At 40.0% G+C, this 17781-nt stretch overlaps 1 protein-coding gene across 1 annotated transcript; it reads right to left on the bottom strand.

Annotated features, from left to right (window-relative positions):
- Positions 1 to 11087: 11087 nt before the first annotated feature.
- Positions 11088 to 17572, bottom strand: LOC146991010 (cyclic nucleotide-gated channel alpha-3-like). Its single transcript, XM_085802537.1, has 7 exons — positions 17522 to 17572; positions 16815 to 16889; positions 16131 to 16187; positions 15966 to 16031; positions 13338 to 13439; positions 12540 to 12646; positions 11088 to 12448 (listed from the first exon to the last, which is right to left on the bottom strand). The coding sequence occupies exons 1-7, from the start codon at positions 17569 to 17571 to the stop codon at positions 11088 to 11090; spliced, it is 1818 nt and encodes a 605-aa protein (XP_085658663.1). The 5' UTR covers position 17572.
- Positions 17573 to 17781: the final 209 nt, after the last annotated feature.

Below are 17781 nucleotides of genomic sequence, written 5' to 3' on the forward strand. Positions count from 1 at the left end.
CCCTCCCACACCCCCCCCTACACCCCCTTTACACCCCCCTTACCCCCCAGCACAGGGACTCGTTCTGAGAATGCCCATCTGAAAAAGAAAGAAAAACGAAAAAAAAACAACAACAACCCCCCTGCCCCCTCCCACCTGTATCAGACACATAAAGGCGACGACGACGACGAAGAGCGAGTCGATGAAGAGAGAGCTTCTACTGTGCCTGCATCAGCCCACGTCAGTCAGTCAGTGTAAGCACAGAGACCTCCAGATCAAAGCCCCCCCCCCCCCACCGACCCCCCCTTCCTTTCCTTTTCCTTTTCCTTCTTTTCTATGTACAGAGAGGATAATTCTTCCCCTTTTTCCTTTTCCCTTATTATTTATTTCAAGGCTAAGTGGGTGATTTTCATGGCTGCCTGCTCCCCCACCCCGCCCCCCCCGGAGAGATCGGGCGGGAGGTCGATATTACATTAAACTATGTAAATTTAGGACGCATTAATGAGTCAATATAAAGCCCGTTTATTGAACAAAAGACCTGTTAGAGTAGCCCCCCCCCCCCCCTCCGAGCTCCTGTTCACAGAGCAGAAACCTATTATAGTCCAGTCATTTTATGAGAAAAGGTTGAACAAATTGCAACAGAAGCAAACTCAACTGGTTTTATATATCCTCAACATGTCCTGAGTGAGGGGAAAAAATCCCAGAAGAATCCCATCAGGGGGAAGTTTAGAAAAAGACCCAAATATAGTCGACCATTTATACGCCTATTCATTATTTTTCTCACGTGAATAGGATAGGGTAAAATTTTTAACCTTTAGATATCTCCATGAAAATTACTGAGTTGATTACTTACATTAAGACAAACAAAAAATGTATTACAAGTTTTTTGAAATTCTTTGTTAACATGAGCAAATTTGCATAAATTTGCATTCATTCCACCGTTTTGCCGGCACATTTATATATAATATATATATAAAGGTGATGTGGTGGTACCAGCATGAAAATTGGAATGAGTTGACTCCACTTTGTTGTTGGTTGACCTCTGGAGTCAACTCATTCCAATTTTCATGCTGGTACCACCACAGCACCTTTATATATATATATATTATATATAAATGTGCCGTCAAAACGGTGGAATTTATGCAAATTTATGCAAATTTTCTCATGTTAACAAAGAATTTCAAAAAACTTGTAATACATTTTTTGTTTGTCTTAATGTAAGTAATCAACTCAGTAATTTTCATGGAGATATCTAAAGGTTCAAAATTTTACCCTATTCACATGAGAAAACCAATGAATAGGCGTATGAATGGTCGACTATATTTGGGTCTTTTTCTAAACTTTCCCCTGATGGGATTCTTCTGGGCTTTTTTTTCCCTCATTCAGGACATGTTGAGGATACAAAACCAGTTGAGTTTGCTTCTTGATTCTGTTGCAGCTTGTTGCTACTAGTCTTTTAGCGTAGACCTGAATAACCAATACTGTAAACCCACTGACCATTCCACTCACACCATCTCTTACTGTCTCGCCTCGATCCACCTGGACCTGAACGGCATCTTTCGGTTTATAGTTCTGGACCTTTTTTTTTGTTCCTTTCGGGGAGGGGGTGGGCGGGGTGGGGGGGACACTTGCAGGTTAGACTCGAACCTTTGTCAGAGCTGTGTAAGTGCACTTAGACATTTTCAAGAATGTTTGTTTTTTGGCCCACAGGTCGCCATGATTGTCTGAAGCATTTATTTCCATGTCTTCCTGTGTTTGATTCTAAATAAACAGTATTTATATAAGAGTGCCAGTGGAGCTCTGATAGAATACGCTGCATGTTCACTTCGGTGGCGGTCTCGTACGTTCAGCTGATAGGTGAGGTGAGACCCCCCCCGCCCCCCCAAGTTTGCACTTTGTGTTGTTCGTTCCTGGGTTTTGTTTGAATAGTCCAATAATAGTCTACTTGCCCCCATTGTGAACCCGGAAATGTTGAGTACCCCAAAGTTTTATGTTAGAAATAGATAGTATGGGTCCCTAGTATTCAGAAACTGCTGGATGCTAACTTATATATATTGGGCAATTAGCATAACTGACATAATTAGCATAAATTAGCATAATTGCCTATATGGGCAATATTTCAACAAAATTGACTTGGCTGATCTGGGCAATATTGGAGTGGTTTTAGGGGTTATTGATGATGCTGAATCCATTTCTGACATTTTCAAAATTCAAAATGGCTGTCTAAACCGGAAGTGACCAGATTTTAACCGCCAGTGGGCCGATTTTGATGGATTTCAAAATCTGGTCACTTCCGGTTTAGACAGCCATTTTGAATTTTGAAAATGTCAGAAATGGATTCAGCATCATCAATAACCCCTAAAACCACACTAATATTGCCCAGATCAGCCAAGCAGTTGTTGAAATATTGCCCATAGCAATTATGCTAAAGTTTGCTAATTATGTCAATTATGCTAATTGTTCACTATATATAAGTTAGCATCCGGCAGTTTCTGAATGCTGGGGACCTATACTATATATTACTTTAAATACATGAGTTATATGTCCAACCAGCATCCTCTAAAACTTAAGATTTGGCTTAAAATCCATCAAAATCGGCCCACTGGCGGTTAAAATCTGGTCACTTCCGGTTTAGACAGCCATTTTGAATTTTGAAAATGTCAGAAATGGATTCAGCATCATCAATAACCCCTAAAACCACTCCAATATTGCCCAGATCAGCCAAGTCAATTTTGTTAAAATATTGCCCATATAAGCAAATATGCTAATTTATGCTAATTATGTCAATTATGCTAATTGTTCACTATATATAAGTTAGCATCCGGCAGTTTCTGAGTACTGGGGACCCATACTATATATTTCTAACATAAAACTTTGGGGTACTCAACATTTCCGGGTACTCATTGTTGGCAAGTAGACTATAACCACATGCACACATTAATTCACACACAGGGAGTTTAATTAAACACCTTTTAAATTGACCTTTGGTCCCCTGTAGGTCTTCAGTCCACTGGACCTGAGTCTCTGGCTGTGGTTACACCTGATCACTTTAAAGGGATAGTTCAACATTTTTTGGCAAATTGGCCCCATTACCCTCAAAATCCCCTCAAAGCAGCAGGTAGGTTCGTTACCTTTTAATTGTCGGTGCAAGCTAGTTTTTAGAACGGTGGAGCAGAGCCACGAGCTGCTCAGAGCTACGCTATACGGAGGCTCATTATGGGATTTCTCGGTTGGTTTCCCTCATCAAACTCATCAAATACACAATCGGAACATTACGAGACAGAGTTGTTTTCGAGGTAAATTCATGCGTGTTGCCTTCAGGGACAGTTTTTCATCAAGTAAAAACAAATGTTTCACAAACCAGAACCTGTGTTTTAAAAATTTTACTTTGAACATTAAAGGGATAGTTCAACATTTTGGCAAATTGGCCTATTGCCATAATCCCTATAGTTTTAGGAGTAATTTGGGGCAATTTTTCATCAAAAACTGTCCCTGAAGGCAACGCGCATCAGCTGGTTTTGCATGAATTTCCCTCTAAAACAACTCTGTCTGGTAACGTTGTGTTATTATCTCATAGCGTGGTGAATGTGCAGGTCACAACTTCTCCACCAGAGCGTTGTGTGTGAGTTGTTGGATTGTGTATTTGATGAGTTTGATGAGGGAAACCAAGAAATCCCATTAGCCTCTGTGTAGCGTAGCTCTGAGCAGCTCGCGGCTCTGCTCCGCCGTTCTAAAAACAGCTTACACCGACAAATAAAGGGAACGAACCTACTGCTTTAACTATAGGGATTATGGCAATGGGGTTAATTTGTCACAATTGGTTCCCATCAAAGCTCTAAGGGAAACAACGGCAACATTATTTTACTTTATTTTCCATGTTGGTGTCAGTCAAACGTAGCTCAAAGACTGGAGGCAAAAACAAAACAAAAGAGTCCAACTGAACTGTGAAGAACAAGAAAAGAAGTTGTCGTCACATTCACATTGAATTGTTTAAAAAGTTTTAATGTTTCAGACGCCTCCAGTCTTTGTCCTGAACCCGTCCTGTAACGCACTGTACGGACACATCACTGTGATCGGAGTTAGATGAGGAAGCATCGGGTGTAACCATCGTCTACAGAGCAGACGTGTTAGCAGCACATACTTTTAGTTTTAAACCACTTATCTGAGAGCAGGGCCGTTGTATAGGGGAGAAAGGTGAGGGGGCCCAGCGCCCAGTGGGGCCCATAAAAAACCCCAGTAGTCTAATCTTTGTACGACTGATATATTCTGCATAAGACCCTGACTGAAAACTCAACATCTTTCCAAGAATATTTGTCTCATTTCTTGTCCAAATGTCTAATTTCTAGTCAAAACTAATCTCTTTCCACTTAAAATAAGACTCATCACCTAAAAATTAACTTTTTTTTTTTTTTAGATAATTTTCACTTGTTTCAAACAAATTTTCACTTGAAATAAGTAGAAAAATCTGCCAGTGAAAGTAAGTTTTTTGTGCTTGTAATAAGGAAGAAAAACTTGCTCCACTATCAGATTTTTTTCTACTTATTTCAAGTGAAAATCTGCTTGAAAGAAGTAAAAAGTGTCTAAAAACAAGCTACTTTTAATATGATGAGTCTTATTTTAAGTAGAATGAGATTTGTTTTGACTAGAAATGACATTTTGACTAGAAATAAGACAAATATTCTTGGTAAGATACTTGAGTTTTTGCAGTGTAATGCTGCATTAGCGTCAAAACAAAGTAGGCTAAATAATACATGATAATACATACGTAGTCTAAGAAAAAAAAAAGTTAGGGGGAGGGGCCCACTTTAGTATTCTTTAAGGGGGCCCAGAATTCCTAGCAACGGCCCTGCCTGTCTGAGAGTGACACGACGCCTGACGTTGTAACAAGGACTGTGACAATCCAACAAGGAGCTCTTCTGAAGACGTCGATGATGTTTCTCTGTGCAATCAATCGATCCTTCGTCATTCAGCTCCTTCGGTTCGATCCATCGGTTCAAGTAAAAATGTGAGAATCGGCCGATTAGCGAAGCATCTGCTCTACTCTGCCTTCTGTCCTCACCCACCTCAGATCTAGATGAGATGAAGCAGTGTTGTAGACCCTGATGGATGTTCACTGTGATGGAAGCACAAAGACCTTAACGACAAAATGTCAAATGTCTAAAATCTAAAACCTAAGTCCTGGTTCTGTAACGTTGACTTGTAGTTTTACTTCCAGATAAATGGCTCAGATCATTTGTGGATTAAAAAAAAAAATCCACAGTTAGGGTTGCAAAATTCTGGGAATTTTCAAAGTTGGAAGCTTTCCATGGGAATTTATGGGAATAAACAGGAATAAATCTGAAATTTACAAAATTATTTAAGGTTGGCACTTAACAGGGAACTTAAATATAGTTGGGGGAAATATATTGTAGCATAATATTGGCTAAAACAACCAGATTTAATGCAAGTACACTTGAATATATCATTTTTTTGTAATATTTTACTCAACATTCATCATGTTTTTGTTGTTCAGTAAAATAATTGATTGTTCATACAAGAATTAAAAGTTGATAAAGTTCTACTACTAACTAATAAATCAGTTGAAATGTTTTTTAATTGTATTATTTTGCATGGATGTCTGCTTATGACAAAACTAAATATTTACATTTATGTTTGGATATGATACAGTTTGTTTAAATTACCCCAATTTCCAGTTAATTCCCATAAGTTCCCATAATTCCCAAGGAAAACTTCCAATTTGGAATATTTCTAAAATTCCCCCAGTTTAACTTCCCATGGAAAGTTTCTGGAAATATTCCGGAAATTTACTGGAAATTTTCCCAGCCTTTTGCAACCCTATCCACAGTGAACAGCTTTTCAGTGTCAAGGTCTGCTTATATTATTAGCTTCTCAGCTTTCAGCCGCAGCTCGTGGTAACTCATCGTCAGGAAGTGAAGCCGGTCCAGGGGTCACCACATCCCATAGTCTGGTCCTCCTGGGTCCATAGAAACCATGGAAACCATAGACCAGGGGTCAGAGGTCACTGAGAAGGAGCCAGTTGCTAATTCTAAACCCAAAATTCAAGACAACTGACGGCTTCATCCAGTGATGAAAACCAAGAGATGTGTGCTGAAAGCTGCTGAAAACACTTAAAGGGATAGTTCAACATTTTGGCAAATTGGCCCATTGCCATAATCCCTATAGTCATAGCAGTAGGTTCGTTACCTTTAATTGTCGGTGCAAGCTATTTTTAGAACGGCGGAGCAGAGCGGTGAGCTGCTCAGAGCTACGCTACGGAGGCTCATTATGGGATTTCTTGGTTTCCCTCATCAAATACACAATCCAACAACTCCACAACGCTCTGGTGGACAAGTTGTGAGCTGCACATTCACCACGCTATGAGATAATAACACAACGTTACCACACAGAGTTGTTTTAGAGGGAAATTCATGTAAAACCGCTGATGCGCGTTGCCTTCAGGGACAGTTTTTCATCATCAGTCTCTGTATTTCCCTCTAAAACAACTCTGTGTGGTAACGTTGTGTTATTATCTCATAGCGTGGTGAATGTGCAGCTCACAACTTGTCCACCAGAGCGTTGTGGAGTTGTTGGATTGTGTATTTGATGAGTTTGATGAGGGAAACCAAGAAATTCCTTTAGCCTCCATAGCGTAGCTCTGAGCAGCCTGCTGCTTCGCTCCGCCGTTCTAAAAAACAGCTTGCACCGACAATTAAAGGTAACAAACCTACTGCTATGACTATAGGGATTATGACAATGGGTCAATTTGCCCAAAAAATGTTGAACTATCCCTTTAAGTTAGGATGTCTTGTCAAAGCCTATTATTATTAATTAAAGACCAAAGCCAGGACTCTAACTAACAGACAGGTTAGAGTCCTGGTTGACAGCCTCAGTGTAAGGAAGGGGGGGGAGTGATACAACAAAGAGTCGTCGTGGTGACCACAGTTGGTCATATAGGCTGAATCTGTGACCACAGTTGGTCATATAGGCTGAATCTTTGACCACAGTTGGTCATAGGGTGAATCTGTGACCACAGTTGGTCATAGGGTGAATCTGTGACCACAGTTGGTCATATAGGGGGAATCTGTGACCACAGTTGGTCATATAGGCTGAATCTTTGACCACAGTTGGTCATAGGGTGAATCTGTGACCACAGTTGGTCATAGGGTGAATCTGTGACCACAGTCGGTCTTATAGGGGGAATCTGTGACCACAGTTGGTCATATAGGGTGAATCTGTGACCACAGTTGGTCGTAGGCTGAATCTGTGACCACAGTTGGTCATAGGCTGAATCTGTGACCACAGTTGGTCATAGGGTGAATCTGTGACCACAGTTGGTCATATAGGGGGAATCTGTGACCACAGTTGGTCATAGGCTGAATCTGTGACCACAGTTGGTCATAGGGTGAATCTGTGACCACAGTTGGTCATAGGGTGAATCTGTGACCACAGTTGGTCATATAGGGGGAATCTGTGACCACAGTTGGTCATAGGCTGAATCTGTGACCACAGTTGGTCATAGGGTGAATCTGTGACCACAGTTGGTCATATAGGGGGAATCTGTGACCACGGTTGGTCATAGGGTGAATCTGTGACCTATGACCAGGAAATAACTGGTCATGTGATACTCTGACTCTGTGAGCCTAACGGTGCCCGGGACATGCCACTAAAAACCACGGTGCTCAGACCACCACAGTTCACCACTGAGCCAGTCTTCTTCGATCCATTATTTTCTCATCTTCATGATGTCGGACCGGACCTAGGCTGAATGATGATGGAGGACAAGAACGAACCTGAACCTTCCTCTGGTTGTTTTTCGCCTTCACCACCGGGGTGGGTCACTCTGGTTACAGTACGAGTGCCTGAAATACTGCAGTACTTATGTTGTTGAAGTAAAATCTCAGTCATGTTGAAGGTTTTGAACAAAAAAAAAAGGAAAAAGGAGGAGGAGGGGTGGTGGTGGATTGTGTCCAAATGTCATTGAGCCCAGATCAGGTCTCAGCTGTTTTGACATTACTTTGTACCTCCATTTTGTAATGTTGAAGATGCTGCTGCTCACCCGGGGCTCGAGTCTGTGGCCCGGTGAAGGTTAAAAGATGAAAAGGTCAACTTGAACTTGATCTTTTTGGAAAGGGAAGCAGTTTTCATTAAAATGGTTTTGAGTCAACGGATACGTTCAAGATACAAACTGATGAAAGGCTACAAGTATTCAGTGTTGTGAAAACATGCTCAATAAAGATGACTGCTTTTTTTCCAATTCCTGTTGCCGTATAAACCCTGATTCCAATTCACAGGTGCTTTTTCACTGATTCCAGTCCCACCAAATACCCACATCAATAACATTAGCTTAGTAGCGTAAGTCTAAGAATTCAAGGTTAGCTACATGGTAACATAATAATTCAGTGCTGACATAGGGCATTTTAGCTTATTATTAGCATGCATATATTTAAATAAGCCAATTAGAAATAAGCAGCCGAGGTTGACCAATTGTTTCTTTTGGTCATTAGCCAAACCAAATTACAGCCTTTTATAATGTTACTGATTACCAGGGCCGTTGCTAGGAATTCTGGGCCCCTTTAAAGAATACTAAAGTGGGCCCCTCCCCCCTAACTTTTCCAGTTTTTTTTCTGTATTATCATTTTTTATTTAGCCTACTTTGTTTTGATGCTAATGCAGCATTACTATGAGTATTATACTATATATTCTATATAGTAATCAATCACTACAGTTTATTTCCTAAACTGACTAGAATTAGAGTTTAGAGCTTAAATCTTAGATGAACCAACCTGAAAATAAAAGAATATCCACCACATCCTCAAATGAATGTACAATAAGACTGATGTACATAGTAAAAGTATTTTTTTATTATGAACATTTGAAAACAAGCATTTTTATACATCTGCAGAAAGTCGACCCTGCAAAAAGTTGTTGAAAATAGATCAAGGTGCATCACTTACATTTTTTTAAATGATGACATAAACATGACAAATGAATTGACCTTCAAATATATTCTTGTTAAACTGAATTTCATGGCGGTGATAGAACCAGGATTTTACCCAATTGCTGTTTTATTGCTCATTTAAATAATTTGATTATTGGTGTGAAGATAACACACCTTTCAGTTCTGACATTTTTTGATACCTTTTGTTACTCAGTGCTAACGTTTTATTTTTCTACAAAAAACATTTTACAGTGTAACAAAATTGTGACAAAATCTCTGTTCAAAGGACAAGTAAGAATCAGACTAATAGTGTGTTTTTCCATTGCAATACCACACAGCTTCTTATTAATATTCAGTATCGATGTGCCTATAATCTATGCATACCCGTATTTATATGCAGAAATAAGATGTCATTTTGGTTTGTAGGGGAGAGTGGGGTAAGATGAGCCAGTGGGTAAGTTGACCCACCCCTTGTTTCTCGGAAACTATAGGATAAAGTTAGCATGTGACCAAATATTAGGGAGGCAGGCATCATTTCATGGAGTCTGTGAAGATTAGAAGCACGTGAGTAAAGTGGTTTAACATTTATGACCAAAAAAATTGAATTTTGTCGATCATAAGTTTCATGAGAATTGTGTTTAGACCAAAAGAGATGATTGCAAATGTGTTTTATACATGGGTTGTGGTATCTATGAGCTACAACATGAGGTAGTAAACCTAGCATGAAACTGCACCATTTTAGCTGTGAGAGCAATAAACCCAAGCTAAGGTAGCTGTGGGGGAAGTTGAGCCACCTATCCTATACACTTAATGAATGTATTTTGGCTGTAAATGTCCAAATGATTCTGTATGTTTGTGATTACAGTAAGTATGTTCCTATAAACAGGAAAAGTTGTTTATAGTGTAGCCTACCAAACTTTACTTTCAAAGAAAAATATCTGGGATTCTTCCCAAGATGCAACGTAATTGCAAAACTCCCCAAATCTCAGTGAGTTGGTGGCTCAGCAGGAAGTCCCTGCAGTTTGTGTTCACCTGTAACCTGGACAGAAGAAATATTAAGTAAAGGGGGAGGTAGGAGATGGATGGAAGGAAAGAAGGGGGGGTTGATCAATTTACCCCACTCCTATGGTCAACTTGAGTTATGAGTCACAAGACCACTTTTTTTTTGAACATGCTATATTTTAAAAACAGTTATATTTACACTCATTCTGTTAATTTGTAGAGATGCAAAACATCCTGAAATATATGCAGATGTGTTAGTTAGCAACAAAACTATAATTGTCTTGATGCAGTGATCCTGAATACAAAAAGTGGCTCAACTTACCCCACTCTCCCCTAACTGTATTTATATGCAGAAATAAGATGTCATTTTGGTGCGTACAGAGTAATGGAAGAGTCTCTAAGCTTGGCGGTACCAAGCCACCAACTAGTCTCACTCTGGGCTCCACATTGTCCCATGGTCATTAAGTCACGACCCACTTTTATAGAATTCAAACCAAGAATTTTTTTTTTTTTTTAAAGCCTTTAAAAACTCATTTTGCTCTTTATTGGTTGGTTTCAGGACCATGACAACTGCATGTACGGAAGTGAATAAAAAAATATCAAACTGCACAAAATGGAGACCAACAAAACGATATATTTGACTTCTAATGCATCTCTGCATTCAGAGCATGTTCACTAAAGAGAATAAATATCAAATTGCACAAAATAAAGACCCACAAAACAAAACAAAACAAGGTATTTTCAGTGCATTCATAAGAAAGTGAGGAGGAGCATTACAACTGCATGTGTTCACGTGTCTTGTGTGCCTTTCAAAATAAGTTATTTTTCAAAATAAAAGACATGTCCAACATCAGATGTGCATTAAATATTATTTACTTTTTTGACCAGCTGTCTGCGATCCACTTTTGGGTCCCGACCCACCAGTTGAGAACCACTGCTCTATTGAAGAGTTCATTTGCAAAAGCAGATAAGTGCCATTTTGAAAAAAAAGAGCTGAGGCTTTGTAATTATTCTTTGCATAGTGTTGTTTTCAATAAAACTTTATTTTTTGAGATATGTCTGTTTTGTTACATCTCACAGTCAGTCACTCAACTTTGGTTTGACTGATATCACCTTATGGAAATAAAAAATAAAAAATGGAGTTATCTGCTTTTGCAAATGAACTCTTCTACTCTTCATCTGTCCTGAGGGTTCGGACCTGGTTTGAGATGTTGGTGAGCCGCTGCTTGAGTTTACGCTGGGACGATTCGTACTGACTCGTCAGCTTGCGGAATTTGGCCGCCATGACGTCGTAACTGGCTTCCATCTGGTTGACCTTGTTCTCCAAGTCGGCGGCGTCGGTGGCGTTGAGCAGCGCCTCGTCGATCAGATTATCCTTCATCAGGATGGCGCGGCCTTTGTCCTCGAGCGCGTACTTAGCTTCTGGATATTCGGTCAGCGCCTCCATCAGGTCGTCTTTGGACAGGGCGAACAGATCGGAGTAGCCGACGCTCCGGATGTTGGCCGTTCGCCGGTTTCCCGCCTTGCTGCCTTTGATTCCCAGGATGCTGATTTCTCCAAAGTAAGCCCCGCTACCGAGCACCACGAACTGGGTCACCCCATCGTCCGCTACCACCGCGAGATGGCCTTCTTTGATGATGTACATCTCCCGACCGATGTCCCCCTTCTTGCAGATGTAGTCCCCGGGGCTGAAGACTTGAGGCTGAAGCTTGAGGACCAACTCCACGAGCAAACCCGCTTCGCAATCCTGAAAGATTCGCACTTTGCTCAGAGTCTCCATGTGCACGTTGATGGCTATCTCCGCTTTCAGTTTGTCCGGCAGATTCTTCAGCACCAGCTTCTCGTCGCAGGTTTTATTCTCCGTCCACAGGTAGTCGAACCACTTCACCACCCTCACCTCCAGGTCTTTGGTGACCTTACGGAACTCCATGTACTGCTTGATGGAGTCGATCTTAGCCTGAAACTCTACCCGGGCGGCACCCATATTGGAAATCATTGCACCGACGTTGCCGACAATCGTGGCAAAGATCAGAACACCCGTGAGGAAGTCGGCCACCACGAAGAAATATTGGATGTCTCGGACTGGAGGGGGAGTCTCACCGATGGTCGTCAGGGTGAGAGTCGACCAGTAGAAGCTGTAGACGTACTGTCGGGAAAGGGTCCCAAAGTCGGGGTTTTTCTTAAAATCCGGATACACCCAGGTGTCGGTGCCCAAGCCGAGTATCTTGGAGAAGAAGAAGTAAAGACAAGCGTTCCAGTGGATGATGATGATGATGTAAAGCACGAGGTTACCGATTCGGAATATGTTGGGGAAGTTGGTCCTCGTCTCGGTCCGATCGAAGAACTCGAAGAGTCGGGCCAGCTTGAAGAGGCGGTTGAACCTGAACTCCGGGTGGTCGACTCCAATTTGTAAGAATACGATATCGGTGGGAAGCATCGATATGACGTCCATTTTGAATTGACGTGTCTTCATATACCTTTCTTTCAGGACGTTTTGATCCCGGACAAGCAGTCCTTGCTCCAGGAAACCTGTGTACACAGTACAACATACAGTAATTAGCCTCATATTCAACATATTCTGTGATTGCAAACTTCACACAATCAAGTTCCATCCACTGACCTGTCCTGGCTCTCACAAATGTGTCAAGATAGTAGAGGGCATCGGAGAGATAGTCCAGTACCAACCACGTTGTTGTGTTTTGGAACTGTAGCTGTAGAAAACAAGCCCTGAGAGGAAGCAAAAAAGATTAAATCAGACTCTGAAAATCAAATGGGATGAAGATGTCCAGGGCCGGCCTTATAGGATGTTGGTGGCCCCCTAAACAAGGTTTTTGTTTGTGGCCCTGCACTCTAAGCACAAACACCAAATCACTGGTTAAAACTGAATACAGACGTGTTTATGCCCTCTGAGGTTTGAGGCCATTTTCTCCACTTTTACATATTTTCTTACATTTATCTTTTTAAGATACTTGCAGATGTAACAATACTCAATAAGTGTTTTATGTCTTTTTGAAAAATGTCCCAATCCCTTGTGAAAACACTCCTTCAGTCATGAGAATGAACTGTTTTGGTGCTTGAAATAGGATATGAATACAGTAATAGATACGTGTAGAAAACAAGTCTAAAATTAAATTTTGTAAGATTGTTTTTTGAGCACAAATGTTGTCATTCTGCCGTTCTATTTTCACCAAATGTCTCAAATGTGAGATAAAAGAAGCTGAATATTGACTTCACATTACATATAAAGCTCATAGCTGCACGTGCAGACCTCAGGATGTTTAAATGACTTGATGAACCCCGGTACCTTTCTGATCATGTGGCCCCCCCACCTAACGGCTGTGGCCCTAAACAACCACATAGAGGGTTGATGCCAGGGGGCGGGCCTGAAGACGGGGAACAAAGTGATATAAAACCAGACCTGGCCACCAGCAACATCAGGTTGTAGAACACTGGGATGGAAACTGTGCACAGCCAGTAGTAGTACAGGTCGGTGGCGGGGTCCATAATCCACACCTCCTTCCTGAATTAGAAGGTAAAGGGTTAAAAAAAAAAGCATCTTTATGCTACGCAAACACACATCAGTACTGTAGAATTTTAACCCTCTATGGTACCATGTTGCCACCACTTTTTGTCCTGTCACATCTCCACAATTCATCCCATAATGCTGTAATACTTTAAAAAAGAGAGGAGACCTTAGAGAACCAATAACAATGCTTTAATTTATCACATGACTTTCAAGAAGCCACTGAAACCCTTTTTTGCAGACTTTTTCAAAGGAAACAGGTTTGCCATGTTGCTCCACTAAAACGGTCTGAAAACATACAGGAACTTCCTGGCCCTTTTTCATCTGGAAAAAAATATATTTACACTAATAGATTAGTAAAGTTTAATTTTTAATAGTTCCATGCAATTTATTTACTTATTAAATAATGGAAACTTGTTAAAATGCACCTGTTGCCCCAAAGCAACAACGTACCATTATAGAAAATTGCAGCGTTGCCTTGAGGCGACAGTGGACCATTATGGAATCAATATTGCATTATGAGACTATGGTAGTGTGTGTTTAGGTGTAAATATAATGTTCAAAAACATATCATTCATCATCATTTAGTTTTTTATCCTTAATAAATGTGATTTTGGATGCAGTAAAGTAAACATCAGGCTATTATGATGATGATGAGGAAGATGAGGATGAGGCCAGTGAAGGTGAAAGTCTACAGAGACTGGTCGGTGTTTCTAATACAGTAGATGATGAACCGTAATGGTACAATGTTGCTACAGGCAAAAAATCCCCAAAACTTCCAAAAGTAAATAATTTTTTTAAATTTCTTTAGATTATGTTTATTTAGTCTATTCTGAGACATAAAAACACTCCAAACATTTTTTCCCCCACTGGCATCATAGTGCAGCGTACCATAGAGGGTTAACCTGTGTCCTCATTCCAAGTATTGTTATGTTAAATATATTTAATTTAAATTCACTATATAGTAGGCCTATTTGTGCATCAATCTGGTAATCCATTCATTCATGTATTCATCAATGAATTCCTTCATTTTCCCTTCAAGCAGGTTCACATGATGGCTCTTTGTATTTAGCATTTTACACCGCAGCGTTTTGACCAGCAGAGGTCGCCATCCAGCTCTGATCTGAAAAGCCTTTTTCTACTCAACTGTATTTAGTCAGGTGCAAATATGACTTAACCCTAACAAAAGGTTTCTCAGTTGTTTTTTATAATATTAGATGTCCTTAATAACATACTAAAAGTTTACCAAGGGTTGTTTACGACGGGTTGTTCAGATTTCGGATATGCAAATTAGCGCATATTTAATGAGAAATTGCCTAATTTACATATTTAAACATACAATTTGACAAAACTTGTAATATAAAAAATATTTGTCTTAATGTAAGTGATAAACTTGGGAAGTTTCATGGTGATATCTGTTAGTTAAAAATTTTACCCTATTCACCCGTGGTGTCTCCTCAGGCTTCCTATCCATCTTGGACGCCATCTTGAAAATAACACCTTTCTAGTGGCCAAATTTTGGTAAACTTTTAGTATGTTATTAAGGACATCTAATACTATAAAAAACAGCTGAGAAACCTTTTGTTAGAATTTTTTTAGGGTTAGGTGTTTTTTTTTCATATATGCACCCGCATAATTGGAAGCTTCAATGGTTAAAGATTCACTTCATGTATAGTCAGGGCCGTTGTAAAGGTGATGATAACTCTAGGGGCCCAGCGCCCAGTGGGGCCCCACAAAAACCCCAGTAGTCTAATCTTTGTACGACTGAATTATTCTGCATAAGACCCTGACTAATACTCATAGTACACTGTAAAAACTCAACATCTTTCCAAGAATATTTGTCTTATTTCTTGTCCAAATGTCTCATTTCAAGTCAAAACTAATCTCTTTCCACTGAAAATAAGACTCATCACCTTAAAAATGAACTTGTTTTTAGATCATTTTCACTTGTTTCAAACTAATTTTTACTTGAAATAAGTAGCCATTAACAAGTGGTAATGTAGATTCATCCACATTAATATAAGACTTTTTTTTATTGTCGCAGAATTTTTCGTTCTGCCGATGGAGAAACTCCTCGTTGTCCCTTTAATGTTACTTGATGATCAATGTCAATCAAGCCCCAAAAAAAAACCAGTAGTCTAATCTTTGTATGACTGATTTATTCTGCTTAGACCCTGACTAATACTCATAGTAATGCTGCATTAGCATCAAAACAAAATAGGCTAAATAAAAAATGATAATACGTATGTAGTCTAAAAAAAAAAGTGGAAAAGTCAAGGGGGCAGGGGCCCACTTTAGTATTCTTTCAGGGGCCCAGAATTCCTAGCAACGGCCCTGTGTATAGTTGCATATCACTAATATATATGTTGGAGTCATTGTCTTCTCAAATTTAGATATGATCGGATATTTTTTACTTTTAACCTACAGTTCTACATTGAGTTTAAACATGTATCAGGTTGGATAATGAAGAATTGTTTATAATTTATGAATAAAGCATTAAAAAAAAGGAGAGAGTGTACTCACGGTTCCTCCTTTTTTTCGTCCTTTTTCTTATCGTCCTTCTTATCATCTTTCTTCTCGTCTTTCTTGCTGTAAATGTCCACAGAGGCAGGATTAGATGATCTCAGCATTTAGTTTTGGGGCCTTTTATCAATACAACAAATTAACACCATCATTTATCAATTTTACCCGTCTTTGTTGTTGCTGTTGTTCATGTTTTGTGCAGCCAGACGACTCCGACGGTCACTGCAAGACAAACAGAGTTAGATTATTAAACATCCTTTATTCAAAACATTAGCTCTATTGAAAGATATGTTTGGCATTTGATGCTTGTACTTGGTTGATTTAGACGTTTTGATATGTGGCATGCTCCTTAACTTCTAATTAAACAAGACCTTTAGTACTAGAGAATGCGTTTCCTGAAGGAAAAACCGATGAATGCTGAAAGCTGGAAGCTGAATGAGCTGAAGAAATTGCTGAACCAATGCTTTTATTAGTGCATTCTGACATTTTTTTTTTTTAATATTATGGTTATTATGTCCTATTTCAATTAATCTTAATATTGTATTTGTTCCCACTTTACCTGCCCAGGGACTAACAGGCGGTAATTAGCAATTGTTGCTATAACCTGGCTCAAAGCATCTCTTCTTGTTTTACAAGATTAATGTTTTTTTGTGCATTGTCCCTGTTTTAGATAAATAAATTCATTCATTCATTCATTCAATCTTGAAGAGATGAAACAAACTGCTTGGTCATAAAATGTGTGAAAGACTCTAAAGTGTTTTGATTGAAAGGCCTGATGGACACAATGGAGCTTCTTGAAAACCTTCAAGAAACCTGAATAAGAGAATAAATCCAGCTTTATCCACCCACCTGCTCCCATCCTCGGTCCTCTGGCTGCAGGACCGGGACTCTGCAGGTGCAACGGTGCTCTTCTTGTGGAAAAGCCTCGAGAAACAGATCACAAGGAGGTTTATCAAAAGTTTGATTCAACTCCAAGCATTGGGTTTGTGTTCTTAAAGGGATAGTAGCATTTTTTTTTTTTTAAGTGGGGTTGTATGATCTACAAATAGCCCCTAAGTAGGTACTTTAATTGCAGTAGAAGACTCTCTGCACTCCTCCCGTTAGCAACGCCAGCCCATAATAGCCCTGCCCAGAGATTTACAACATACAGTGTTATGAACAGACCCAAAGAAACGGCCTATTTTCACGGCCTAAAAGAGGTTTTACCTGAAAAAAAATTGGTTAGGTCCAAATAAAAACTGTGTTTTTCCTGAACTTTGAAGGGCTGGAAAAAATTATATTATAGTGAACAATGGAACTGTGTGTTTTTTTCCAGGTAAAACCTCTTTTAGGCCGTGAAAATAGGCCGTTTCTTTGGGTCCATTCACAACACTGTATGTTGTAAATCTCTGGGCAGGGCTATTATGGGCTGGCGTTGCTAACGGGAGGAGTGCAGAGAGTCTTCTACTGCAATTAAAGTACTTAGGGGCTATTTGTAGATCATACAACCCCACTTTAAAAAAAAAAAAAATGCTACTATCCCTTTAAGGTGTCCTAGAGTGATCGGTGAGGCTCACCTGGACATCAGGCCGGTCCCCGCCGAAGGGGCACCATCTTGGGTGTCCATCAGCCTGCATGGAGACATAGAAGATGAAGGTTAGAGATGCTCAGATTCACATTCACATGAACACCATCGTCTACTCATTATTCATGTTCAGACCTGGCTCTCCCTCGGTGCCTCGACCTCCTGTGTCTCAACCAGCTGTAAGAGCAGTGAGTCAATGAGTCGTTATGATTCAGTGCCTCCTGTGTGCAGCTGAGACCCAGTGCAGATGCT

Source organism: Trachurus japonicus, chromosome 2 (genome assembly GCF_045865225.1).
Source record: "Trachurus japonicus isolate A0001 chromosome 2, Traja_1.0".
Lineage (NCBI taxonomy): Eukaryota > Metazoa > Chordata > Actinopteri > Carangiformes > Carangidae > Trachurus > Trachurus japonicus.

What these genes read in the sequence shown, in the direction of transcription:
- LOC146991010 (XM_085802537.1), bottom strand. Translation starts at nt 17,571, where the DNA reads ATGGACACCCAAGATGGTGCCCCTTCGGCGGGGACCGGCCTGATGTCC. An exon ending in AGGACCGAGGATGGGAGCAG is followed by an intron (nt 16,188 to 16,814) that starts GTGGGTGGATAA and finishes TTTGTCTTGCAG; the next exon opens with TGACCGTCGGAGTCGTCTGG. An exon ending in AACAGCAACAACAAAGACGG is followed by an intron (nt 16,032 to 16,130) that starts GTAAAATTGATA and finishes GGACATTTACAG; the next exon opens with CAAGAAAGACGAGAAGAAAG.